The 13,098-nt window shown below is 42.2% G+C and overlaps 1 protein-coding gene across 1 annotated transcript in view; it reads left to right on the plus strand.

Moving 5' to 3' along the window:
* LOC124240771 (solute carrier family 28 member 3-like) overlaps window positions 1-11,466 on the plus strand; it is a 30,878-nt gene extending 19,412 nt beyond the window's left edge. Inside the window, 6 exon segments of the mRNA XM_046663880.1 lie at window positions 2,236-2,404; window positions 3,075-3,272; window positions 7,659-7,740; window positions 8,470-8,568; window positions 8,798-8,918; window positions 9,800-11,466. Coding sequence (XP_046519836.1) covers window positions 2,236-2,404; window positions 3,075-3,272; window positions 7,659-7,740; window positions 8,470-8,568; window positions 8,798-8,918; window positions 9,800-9,926 — 796 coding nt within the window. The 3' untranslated portion in view covers window positions 9,927-11,466.
* Window positions 11,467-13,098: the final 1,632 nt, after the last annotated feature.

The raw sequence follows: 13,098 nt of genomic DNA on the forward strand, positions 1-13,098 counted from the left end.
AATGTCTATTCAGGTTCTCTGCCCAGTTCTTAATTGGATTTTTTCTTTGTATCCTATTGAGTTGTATGAGTTCTTTATATATTTTGGATGTTAACCCCGAATTGGATATATCCTTTGCAAACATCTTCTCCCATTCAGTAGGTTGCCTTTTGGTTTTGTTGATGGCTTCCTTCATTGTGCAAAAGCTTTTTAGTTTGATATAATTCCATTTATTTATTTTCTCTTTCATTGCCTTTGACTGAGGAGACAGATCCATAAAAGTATTTCCAAGACCAACATCTAATAGCTGACTGCCTAAGTTTTCTTCGAGGAGTTTTATGGTTTCAGGTCTTACATTCAAGTCCATTTTAAGTTTATTTTTGTATATGGTGTAAGAAAGTGGCCTCATTTCAGTCTTTTGCATGTAGCTGTTGTTGCCCGCAATGGCAAAGGGCAAGGAATGACAGGTACTGCCAAGGCTCCTTGGTTGTTTAAGCAATCAAAGTTTATTGATAAAGGGAAACAGAATAAGGAGCAGGGATAAAGGGGAACAACAAATCTTTAGTTATAACGTCCACACCACAATCAGCTGGGGAAGTCCCAATAGTTTCTATGGTGGGTGGAAGTGCTGATTTTCCAGGTCTGAGGCAAAGCGTCCTTTCCTCAGTGAGAGTTCCAATTATTCTATGCCTGTGACTCCCTTTTATCCCAAGGTTTCTCTGGGTTCTGACTCAGGGTTTCAGACATTTGGATATTTTCAGTTATTTCTTCTTGTTCCCACAGATGGAGTGTTTTTATCTTTTTTGTTCCCACGGATGGGACGTTTCTAAAGTCCTGTCAGGTGCCCATCAGGGTGGCCAGCTCAGACAAGGAACATGACACAAGACGTATTTTTTGTAACTTGTGCCTTAGAGGCAAGGCCAAAATGGCCATCTTTGGCCCTGAGCCTAGACGCATTCCTTTGTTTGGGGCCTAGAGGCCCAGTGTCCTTGGAAGGTGGGGAGGGGTCAATGAACTCTGTACAGCTGTCTAATTTTCTCAACACCATTTGTTGAAGAGATTATCTTTTCCCCAATGTATGTTCTTGCCTCCTTTGTCATTGATTAATTGACCATATAAGCAGGGGTTCATTTCTGGCCTCTCTCTTCTGTTCCATTGATCTCTGTGTCTGTTTTTGTGCCAGTGCCATACTGTTTTGATCACTATAGATTTGTAGTATTGTTTGAAATCAGGGAACGTCATGCCTCCAGCTTTGTTCTTCTTTCTCAAGATTGCTTTGGCTGAAAAGCTTTCTAAATACATAAATGTCATTACATTTTCTTGACTTCACTGTAAATATCTTATTTTAAATATAGTGTAGTGTTCCTTCAGCCTTGATTTAAGACTGTTGCAAAACCATAGGTTGACCACTTCTGGAAGTGTCATATGATAGAGAAAGAAGCTGTGATATAGATATCCTTAACCCTTCTTCAGTTCATTTTCTTTTGCTCTGTACAAAAACAAGAAAAAAGGGTGGAAAAGACTAAGTAATTTAGGTTGTTCAAAAGTATTTCTTTAAATAACAGAATCCATCAACCAACATGTTTCTGAGATTCAACGCTTGTTTGTATGGAGGTAAAGTCATAACCACGAATGAAAAAGCAAGTTGTCAAAGAATATGTATATGGAATATGTGTGATTCCACTTATAAAGTTAGCAAATGTGTGAACCTACACAACATATTATTTAGGGATGCAAACATATAGGTAAATTGCAAAGAAAGGGAATGATAAGCCACTTCTAGGGAGCCAGGTACCTCTGAGATTAAAGAGGATGAGATTAAAGAAGGTGACAGGGGGAGAGGGACTCAAAGGTGAGCGTGACCTTCCATTTCTTAGGTGATGGATGTTCAGGCCTTCTGTGAATTATTAGTGCTTATACCATGAATATTTTATCAATATTCTCTGCTAGCTACTTTTAATTAAATATAATTTTTAAAGCCTATAATATTTTATCTTTTCCCAAATTTTTAATTATAAAGGCCACAAAATAAAAGAGTAGTATAACAGTTAGACGCCCATGTGCCCATCACCTACACTTAGTAATGATAAATCTGATCATGATTTCATGGAATCCAGGTGAGGATTTTGACCAAGGTATGGGTCTGAGAGTTTGTCTCTCCATCCGAATGAGCTCTGATTAGCCCTTGTCTACACCTGTGATGTCCATCTGCTGACAACTCCTTGTTAATTCTGCCATTGCTATTTTTTGATAAAGTGATTCGAGGAATCTCCTAGAAGCAGCATCACAGGGAGCATCTGCATCCATCTCCGTGGTAGCTCACATTGCTGTGAATCTGATTGCCTTCCTGGCCCTGTTGTCTTTTGTGAACGCAGCCCTGTCCTGGCTTGGAAGCATGTTTGACTACCCACAGCTGAGTTTCGAGGTATATATTCTATCACATTTCTCTTCCGTTTTGTTTCTGCCTATCTTTGTTTGAAAATAAAATAGGTTGGGGTGGGCCCAGTGGCATAGTAGTTATGTTAGCGTGCTGTGCTTTGGTGGGCCAGGGTTTGCGGGTTCAGATCCCAGGGGCAGACCTACATACCACACATGAAGCCATGCTGTGGCAGCATCCCAACTACAAAATAGAGGAAGACTGGCACAGATGTTAACTCAGTGACAACTTTCCTCAAGCAGAAAAGAAGAAGATTGGCAACAGATGTGAATTCAGGGCCAATCTTCCTCATCAAAAATAAACTTAAAAATACATAAAATAGGTTTGTGAATCACCTTCCCTAACTGCATCTGGTGCACTCTTACACCAGCGCAAACCTATCATGTGTCCCCTATCTTCCCACAGCTCTTTCTCTGTCTCCTGTCACACTCCTTCTCCCAACATACAGTCATTCTCTCCATTCCGAAAATCCAGGTTACTACATATGACTAATTCCAACCTTGACTCCTAATGAATGAAGATAGACGAGGGCATGTGAAGGGATTTCTATGTCTACAGGAGACACAGAGGGAGTGGGAACAATCTCATCACGAAGGTGAGGCAGAAGAATGGGAGCAAATCACAACTCTAATGAAGTACCTATTTTTGGTTTTTGTAGATAATATGCTCCTACATCTTTATGCCGTTTTCCTTCATGATGGGAGTGGACTGGCAAGACAGCTTTATGGTTGCCAAACTCATAGGTTATAAGACATTCTTCGATGAATTTGTGGCCTATGAGCGCCTCTCAGAATTGGTGGATTTAAGGAAACAGGCTGGACCCAAATTTGTGGATGGTGTGCAGCAATATATGTCGGTGAGTAAATAGATTGATTTTTCAGTGCACTTCTTTATCACATACATACACTCATCAAATAGTTACTGGTGACTCCTTGTTGGGCCAGGCACTAAGGATAAATCAAAGAACAAAACAGACACCAAATCATAGAGTCGTAATGAACACAGAACCTCATAATTTACAATTATCTTGAATTAATCATTGTGTCTGTGTGAGTGTGTTTGGTTGTGTGTGTGTATGTATGTATGTACGTGGACGAGCACAGCTATCCTTACCACTGCGATAATTTACTGTAGAGCACCATGGATCCAAACCCAGAGTCATATGAGCTGGCAGTAGAATCAATCCATCAACAATAATTATCAAATGCCTTCTGTATGCAATGCACCTAGGAACTGAGGCCACAGCCTTGAACAAGTGATGAGGTCTCTGCCCTCGTGGGGCTCAGAGTCTAATAACCAGGGAACTCTCTTCCTTTCAGCTTAAGGAATTCTATGGACTCTGAGAAACTGTCTAAATGCAACCTAGTGCCTGGACATCCTAATGAAGTAGTGAGACACAATTGTTGCTCTCCACATAGATGAGGGAAGAGAAGAAGCTCAGGATCTGTGGTCTGAACCTTTGAGACAAGCGCCCTAGAACTATGTCAGGACTTCAGGTCAATAGCCTGCAAGGAGATGCTCATGCCCCCTTGGCCTTGGATGGGATAAGGGAGCTCAGATAAGGCTCTTCCTTGGGCCATATTTGCAGCTGAGTCTCCAACTTCTATTTTCCTAAAGAACAGAATTGGCACACACAGAAACTCTTAGGGTAATGGTGAACATTTCTGACCGCCACCATTACTCCTGGAAACAATCCATTTGGAATTACTATCCTAGGCACATATTGGGCTTTAAAAGGAAAGGGGAGGGAAAGCATGCTGCCCAAGCTTCTAACTGAGATGGCCCACCTCTGAACAGCTGCCACTCTCCAGCCTCCCAAAGACCAAACATGCACATTTACTCCCACATATGACACTAAATAACAGCACACCCCTGGAGAGTGTTGATTTGTGTGTTCTAATCAGGGCATTTGACCCACACATCTGATGTGCGCAGTGGCTCTGTAGGTCTCCTGTTTCTCAAATGCTCATTCTTCAGCTGACCATGCAGTGGGGCTTCCCGAGTGTCCTCATTGTCTGGAGTCTTTGCCAAAAGTAAACTGTAGGCTCAATTAAGTGACATGTTTTTCATCCCCAACTGCCAGTTGTCAGGAGAAAGTAGTTTTGTTAAGGAGCAAAGCAGGCTCACAGGCCTGGCAGTGCTGAGCAGGTTTGTGAGCAGGTTACTAAGAGGATAGAGACAGACCAGTAGAGCTGATTCAGGTTGGGGTGAGCCCGACCAGGGGCAAGATCAACAAAATGGGGATGAGTCCCTGCAGTTTCTGTTGACCAACCAAGAAGTGGTGGGGGTGTCCCAGTAGTCTCCTGGAAAAGCTACCATGAGACTAAAGTGTAAGATCTGGGTCCATGAGGCAAAAACCCCATGTTATCCATTGAATTGTGCCCACTGCTGACCTCTATCTGAGGTAAGAGGTCAGAACGTGTATGTCATACTTTATTACTACATTTTCTCTTTCTTAGAATAAAGATAGTACTTTGCATGTTTGTTTGTTTGTTTATACATAATACATTTCATGGCAGAGAATTCAAAAGGTAGAAAAATGTGTAGAGCGAAAAGTGATTCATCCTCCCTATTTCTCTGGCGCTAGCTCCTCTCCTTGTGCCATATTATGCTCCCTATCTTAGCCTTGATCTTTGCTCTTAATAACGTAGCTCAAATGCCTTTCCATACCGGTCCCTGTGGCACTGTATTCTATGTACGAGCAGACCATAATTTATTTTAGCCAGTCCCATGTTGATGAACACTCTTAACGATTTTTTGCTATTGGAAGTAGTGCTACCATGACCGTCCCTGTACATATGGCATCTTTTCTCATGTGCTAGGAGAGCTGTAGGATGTCCTATTAATTTGCTAGTGCAGTTCTTTCCACCATGTAGTCTTGCACATTTATGGGCCAAGACAGAGCAAAATCATCCCAGCCTCCTTTTCCTCTTATTATAAAACCCCACGTGGCCCCATCTGTGTGCCCGTCTCTACAGGTCCCCAGAAAGGAGAAAGAGGACTCTCGAGCACTTCATGCCCTCTCCCTCCCCATGGTACCCTAATAAGTTGCCTGTTTTTGAAGCCAATTGAACTAAATGAAAAGCACTAGACAGAGCAGGAGACGAGGATGAGCTTTTCCAGAAACAGTGGACTGCTCAAATACTTGAAATAATTTTTCCCTGCCTGCTATATGCATGCTTATTGAAAACATCAACAAAGGAGTTCTCAGAAACCATGGAAAGAAGAAGGGTCTTATCAACAAAAACTTACTGTGACCACTTGAGTCTTGAATGTGGGCTTTAAAAAATCCAGTTACAGAAAAAAAGGCACCACCAGTTTTGAATGTAGCACTGGCCTGATTTGTCCTTTGAACCAAATCATAGATTTTTCAGGATTTGGGGGAAACATAATTATTGCCTGAGTTTTGAGGGTGCTTTTGCCAGATTGGGTGTGCCTCCGGTGAACAGTGAAGTGTTCTGGCTCTTCCCAGCCTCTGCAGTCAGTCCCTCACCCTGAGAAAGAACCATCTGGCCTGAGCAGCACCTCTTGACTTCAGAATAGAGATGGAGGGCCACTCTCACACTTGGACGAATTCACCTTCCATCCTCTCACGGCCCTGTGAGAGGACAGTCTGTTCTCCCACTTCCAAGGGGTACCTCATGTTCCTATGGGCTGGTCAGAGCTGAGGAACAAAGAAAGACAAGCACACCCCACAGCCAGATGGAGGGCACTCCTGTGACAGCTGTGAGCTTCCATTTTACAGGGGGCCAGCCCCATGGCCGAGTGGTTGAGTTCGCGTGCTCTGCTTTGGGGGCCCAGGGTTTCGCTGGTTTGGATCCTGGGCACAGACATGGCACCACTCATTAGGCCATGCTGAGGCGGCATCCCACATAGCACAACCAGAGGGACCTACAAGTAGAATATACAACTACGTACTAGGGGGCTTTGGAGAGAAGAAGAAGAAGAAAAAAGAATGGCAACAGATATTAGCTCAGGTGCTAATCTTAAAAAATAATTATACTGTTCATTTTACATTATATCATTTTTACTCAAGTATAATTTACATACAAAAAAGGCTCATTTTTGGTGGACATGTGAGTTTTGACCAATGTGTCACCTTTGTAACCATGACCACAATCAGATATAGAACATTTCCATCTCACCTAGAAAATCTTCCTCATGGCCAGTTGTTGTCAATAGCCCCCTCCCCGACCCCAACCCAGTCCCAGGCGGCCACTGATCTTTGTTTCATGATAGATTACTGTTGCTTCTTCTAGACTTTCATATGAATGGACTCACTTAGCATTCATGTTGTTGCATGTATTAGTTATTTTCCTTTTTATTGCACAGTAGTATTCTATTTTATGGTTATCCACAATTTGCTTATCCAGTTTCCTGTTGAAGAACATTTGAGTCGTTTCCAACTTGGGACTATTAGGAATAAAGCTGCTATAAATATTCATGTATAGCCTTTGTGGGCATAGATTTTTATTTCTCCTGGGAAAATTCCTGGGAGAGGGACTGCTGTGTCATGCAGGCAGTGGATGGTAACTTGAGAAGAAACTGTCAAGTATGTTTGTATGTTACAAACAGGCGGTCAGGTTACTTTCTCACCAACGATGTACAAGTGTTCTAGTTGCTCCACACCCTCACCAACACTTAGTATTGCCCATGTTTTTAGCCATTTTAGTGGATGTGTAGTGGGATCTCATTGTTTTAACCTAAATTTCCCTGGCAATTAACACTATTGAACAACTTCTCATGTGCCTATTGGACATTTGCATGTCCTTTGTGAAATCCTTTTATTCATTTGTTAGGCACTTGTCTTCTTATTATTGAGTTATAACAGTTCTTTTTGCATTTAGAATAAGTCCTTTGTCAAATAAATGTAAATATTTTCTGGGACCAATTTTGTGTCTTCAGCAGCTGGTCCTGTGCCTGGCACATTGTAGCAGGTGGCAAGGTCACACTGAATATTAAAAGTTGTCATTGAGCAGAAAGTAGCATTTGTAGAGGCCAAGACCACCCATTCCAAGCCCTTTGTGGAGTCTCTGAATCCACACAGCCCCATTCTCTCCATCCAAATTCAAGGGGAAATGGAAAGAAAGAGTCTAGGAAGCAACAGGTGTTTGACACCATGCACTATGCACTTATTTGTCACTATTGATTCTGTCGTCAGAATAGGAAGCTTGTTTAGGATGTCAGATTTACTAAGCTGGTCACACCATGTATGCATCTGTGTGTTTATGCTTATTTACAGATTCGTTCTGAGACAATTGCCACTTATGCTCTCTGTGGCTTTAGCAGCATCAGTTCCCTAGGATTAGTGATCAGAACTCTCAGTAAGTAAAAAGAATATTCTTCAACAACAGATGTGCTGTAAATGTGCTTCAGATCGCCATGTTGCTCTGTAACACTATTCATGTCAGGAAAAGAAGGCCCTGTAAGAGCAGTAAATCCTTTGGGGTCTATTTGTTATCCCTGCTCTGCAGTGTAGTTTCCCTGTGTAGACCTAAGCTGACGTCAGGAAGAATTTGCCCAAATGCACAGGTGCTTCTCCAGCCAGGGGTGACACATAGCTTTCACTTTGCATGCCAATTCCAGTAGACTTCTAATGGCCACTAGAGAAGGATTCTGAGGTCCAATGGAAGTTATGTTGGAAAATGCTGTGATTAATGAGTGATGTCTGCCATGGGCACAGATGTGGATGGTGACAGATGAGTTGCAGATGTTTGTGATCCTTCCTTGCGATGCATTTGCCTTCCCATGTCCTCAACATGCTGTGTGCGTCCTTTGGATGAACCTTAGGACTTGTTCCTTCCATAGAGAGTGGAAGCCCCTGGGCTTGTTGGTGTGGACAAACTGCTTTTCCTCCCACACCAGAGGACTTCTTTGGATGTGGAACCCATCACTAAGCTCTTGAATCTTGAATTTCTGAGCTAAGTTTAAAAAGAAAGAAAAAGTCAGCTGATCTGAGACTCCAGCCCCAGAACAAGTCTCAGAGGCTGGGAATTTGGAATTCTAATCAATAAGCCTCAGCATTAACCTCATATCTGCTTCCATGTTTCCAGCATCCATAGCTCCTTCCAGGAAGCGTGACATCGCCTCAGGGGCAGTGAGAGCTCTGATCGCAGGGAACATCGCCTGCTTCATGACTGCCTGCATCGCAGGTACTGCTTCCATTCTTTGTGTCCTGTGTCCCTGTGCCCCCAGCTCTCAGGGGTCCGTGCCTCTAACCTGCACATGCAGCATATGCTGTGCAGAGAGCTGAGAGGCAGAGCCGTGTTAAGCATGTCGTGAAGTGAAATGTGTGGAGCGTGGTGGAGAAGCTGAGAACAGAAGGAGGCTTCAGTGACCTCCTGAATTAATAAAAGCAATGGTGCTCTGTCCCACTTCTAGGCATCCTCTCCAGCACTCCTGTAGACATCACCTGCCATCACATTTTAGAGAACGCCTTCGCCTCTGGCTTATCTCAAAACACAACCGATGTGGTGTCGTGTTGCCAGAGCCTATTGAGCAGGTATTGTATTCTTGATCATAACTTCTTTATATCCATCATTAATTTAAAATTCGGACCTAAAGACCCCTTCCACTTATTTTTAAACTTCATAACTTTTACTTTATTTAAATATGAGAACGTCTGTGGCAATTCTAACCACCTTTCATTTTGACATTTCTTGGCTAAGACTAGGACCCATAGTCATCTAGTGTCGCTCAAGCATTTCACATGCACCCGCTATGTTAGGCCTTGGTGTGAATTAGCTTGCTCACACCTTGCAGACACTGTGTAAGTTAAGCACTCTTGCTTTTTTTACGCATTATATAAACTCAGGGCTTGGGAAGGCTATGTCACTGACCCAAGCAAAATGAGCGCAAGCACAGTCAAGACAGAAAGCCCCAAGAAAATCTGGGTCTTTCTGCTCACAGAGTCCATGCCCTTAACTAGTACTGTAGTACTCTAGTACTAGTTACGAGGTGCTGCCTCCCTTTCAAGGGGGTAAAGCAATGCAGGCTGTCTTGACAACACGGTGATGGTGATAGGCCATGGTGGATGAGGGGCTGCCAGTTCCCCATGCTGGCCACCCCCTCCCTGCACAGTTTCTATTTGCAAAATCAATAACCCCAGCCCATCTGCCCTTCTTAATGTACAGGTGTTTTATAAGGATTAGGTCTACATTTTCTTTGTTTATTCTGGATAAAATAGGGGAAGTCTTGAGGCCAAACAGGATTTGAGCGTGAAAACTATTTCTTTTTTGCCTCTGTCCTTAACCCACCCTAACCTGAATGTGAGGCAGAATGTCAGCTCCCCATCCTATGCAATTTTTAATGTGTCATCTTCTGCTCATCTACTGTTTCCTTCTTCTAAGGCTTAGCTAACTGTTTCATTCTACTTTCTACCAGCACTGTTGCCAAGGGTCCCGGGGAGATCATCGCAGGAGGGTACCACAGCATGTCTTCTTTGAAGAACTGCTGCGAATTGTTGAAGCCATCAACCCTGAGCTGCACTTGGATCCCTGATGAACTCTGAGTTCAGCCACTTCTCCAACAGAACTCTAAGTGCAGATACTGAACTTTCTGTTTTGGGGACGAAAAAATGTCTTTTCTCCACAGATTGGTACTTCCGTCATGGAGTCAGCTTTAACTGGAAAGAAGGAACACGGGAGTGAACACTTCAGGTCTAGAGCACCTTCCTCCCCTCCTCAGCCCCGTCCCCACTGAGAACTACTATAGTGTCCCAAAGTGAGGTGTTGTCTTGAGTCCCCAAAATGTCTTCTGACCTTAGAATTTCAGGACATTTAACAATAATGCAGGTATAGTTCAGAGCTCACAACAACTACGCTGTGACTTGGCATACTCATTAGTGCGAATCTTTAAGTAATCCAGAGTGACCTGCTTTAAAAACATCTCAGGTGAGGTCTCTCTGCATTCATCCTGGCTGAGCTGAATTAGCCTAAACATGAATCTCAGGTGGAACAGGACCAGTCACATATCACCCACTCATCACCTGTCCTGAGGAAGTCCTGCAGAAATCAGGAGTCCTTCAGGAGAGCACCTAGACCGTTCCAAAGCTAGGTTTTAAATCTCGTGTGCTTTGAGTTATATCAGTCAGCTTAAGCTGAACTGTGCTGCAATAACAAATAATTCACAAACCTTGATGTCTTACAAGTTTATTTTTCAGTAATATTATGTGTTTATTGAGGGCCAGTTTTGGCCGTACTCCATGTTGTCTGCATTTCCAGGACCCAGGCTAAAGGAGCAGCCCCTATGTGGGGAATATTGGTCTTATGGGAGAGGGAAAAGAAAGATGAGGACCACATTATGGCTCTTAAAACTTCTGCTAGGATGTGACACCCTTCACTCCCAGTACCTTCCATTATCCAAAGCTAATCATGTGAGAAGCATGAGTCAATAGCCATAGATGTTTTATCCTGTCTTAGGGAGGGATAGCCAGTATTTTGAAGAAATAATATCATATACCACGTGGGTACATAATATCCATGTCTACCTTACAGAAGTCAACCTGTTATGAAGCATAACAGGTTGCTCTGTTGAGTAAGCCTATTCATGTGCAATTTTGGTTATGTTCTTAGTGACAAGACTGGAAAATGATGCTACTCTTTAGTCAAAGAGCCATATAAGGACCATTTGAAGAAGAAAACTTTCCATTGATACTTCCAGAAGAGTATTAGCATCAACTTGCTTAATGGGTATCAAACAAGAGCCTGAATGGGTTCTGAGACTTAATGTGTCTCAGAAGAAAATTCTAGAAACAGTTTTGGGGTGCTCTTTTATGAAATGCTCATCATCAATGCCCTTAAAACAGAAAAAACACATTTTGTGAGAAAACACAAACAGTAATGATTGGAATAAAAGATGATTCACACAAAACAAACATGTGAAAAAGGTTTTGGAATCTCTTAAGTACTTTATATATTTTCCCTTCATGCACAACAGTAATTTTTTTAAATCCATGTGTAAATAGTTGATCTTTGTTTTGTGATGGTGGTGGTCATAGTGAAGGAGGGAGCTAAGGCCCAAAGATTTAGCTAAATCTCTGAAGTACAGTATACTAGGATATTTCTAATTATTGATCATTTGTATCAAAGTTTTCTTGGGACTCAATGTGTCCTTTCAGTATTTAGACTTTGTTTTAGGAAAATATTTACCTGTCTCTCCCCTGTTCTCAGTGCTCTGGTGTCAGCCTTCATAAAAGCCTGTGGCAGAGTGTGTCAGGGATGCCAGTTATTCACATGTTGGATCTCCTTTGTCTGTTATCACTGTTATTTTTATAACTCTTTTTTTCTCCTTTTAACTCTTTGCATTTTTCTATTCTGTTTTATTCCTAAAAATCTCTTTCTGAGACAATCTCTTTGCTGTTTCTAGCATGCCTCTCTGGCTAATTAATTTTCAAATTCCGTCTGTTGCCATTACTGTTCCTTATGTATTTGTAGCTCTGCTCTGAGCTCTTTGTTTCTTTTTTTCCCCAAGGAAAACTTAGTTACTGCCTTTTTTTCTTTTTACTATTTTATTCTTTTTCATCAAAAATTAATGTCCATTTGTAATAAAAAGTAACAATATTTTACACACACACTTGTATTTCTCCCTACCCTGTTTGCCCCAGCTCTTTCTAGTACCACACTCCCCTGAGATTACTATTATTAATTAGCAGATGCACCTTTCTCCAAATTTATATAAGAATATGAGGAATTTGTTGTTTCTACACAAATAGAATGAACCTGTTTATGTACCACCTTCAACTTCTTTTCACTCGGCGTTACTCTTTGGAAATTCCTACAAGTCATTATATATAGTCCTAGCTCTATCCTTCCCTTTCTCCTAGAGTGCGTGTGTGTGTGTGTGCATGCATGTGTGTATGTATGATTCTACATAAATGAGATAATATACATGCTGGGGGATGGGAGGGAGATAGACATTTTATTGTCTTTCTACTTGCTTTGCACCTCGTCTCACCTGCCCCTGGCCCACCACACAGGTAACCCAGGTTAAATAACTTGATGTTTTTTAACATCACTGTACTTTTTTTTTTTTGAGGATGATTAGCCCTGAGCTAACATCTGCTGCCAATCCTCCTCTTTTTTACAGAGGAAGGCTCTCCCTGAGCTAACATCCATGCCCATCTTCCTCTACTTTACATGCGGGACGCCTACCACAGCATGACTTGCCAAGAGGTGCCATGTCTGCACCCAGGATCCAAACCAGCGAGCCATGGGCCACTGAAGCAGAACGTGCGCACCTGATGGCTGCGCCACTGGGCCAGCCTCAACATCACCATATTTTTTTATGTTCAGGTCATATTTTACAAACATGTAGATCTATTCTGGATTGGGATGGTAGCTTTATAATACAGATCTTCCCCAATTCACAGTGGTGTTACATCCTGGTAAACCCATTGTAAGTTGAAAATATCATGTCAAAAATGCATTCAATGCTCCTAACTTACAGAACATTATAACAGCCCAGCCTGCCTTAAACATGCTCAGAACATTAGCCTATGGTTAGGAAAAATCACCTAGCACAAGGCCTATTTTATAATAAACATTGAATATCTCATGTAATTTCTTGAATACTGTACTGAAAGTGAGAAACAGATGGTTTATGCATACAGAATGGTTGTACGTGTATCGGTGGTTTACCCTCATGATCGTAGGGCTGACTGGGAGCTGTGGCTGCCCAGCATC

The sequence above is a fragment of the Equus quagga genome, chromosome 6 (genome assembly GCF_021613505.1).
Source record: "Equus quagga isolate Etosha38 chromosome 6, UCLA_HA_Equagga_1.0, whole genome shotgun sequence".
NCBI lineage: Eukaryota > Metazoa > Chordata > Mammalia > Perissodactyla > Equidae > Equus > Equus quagga.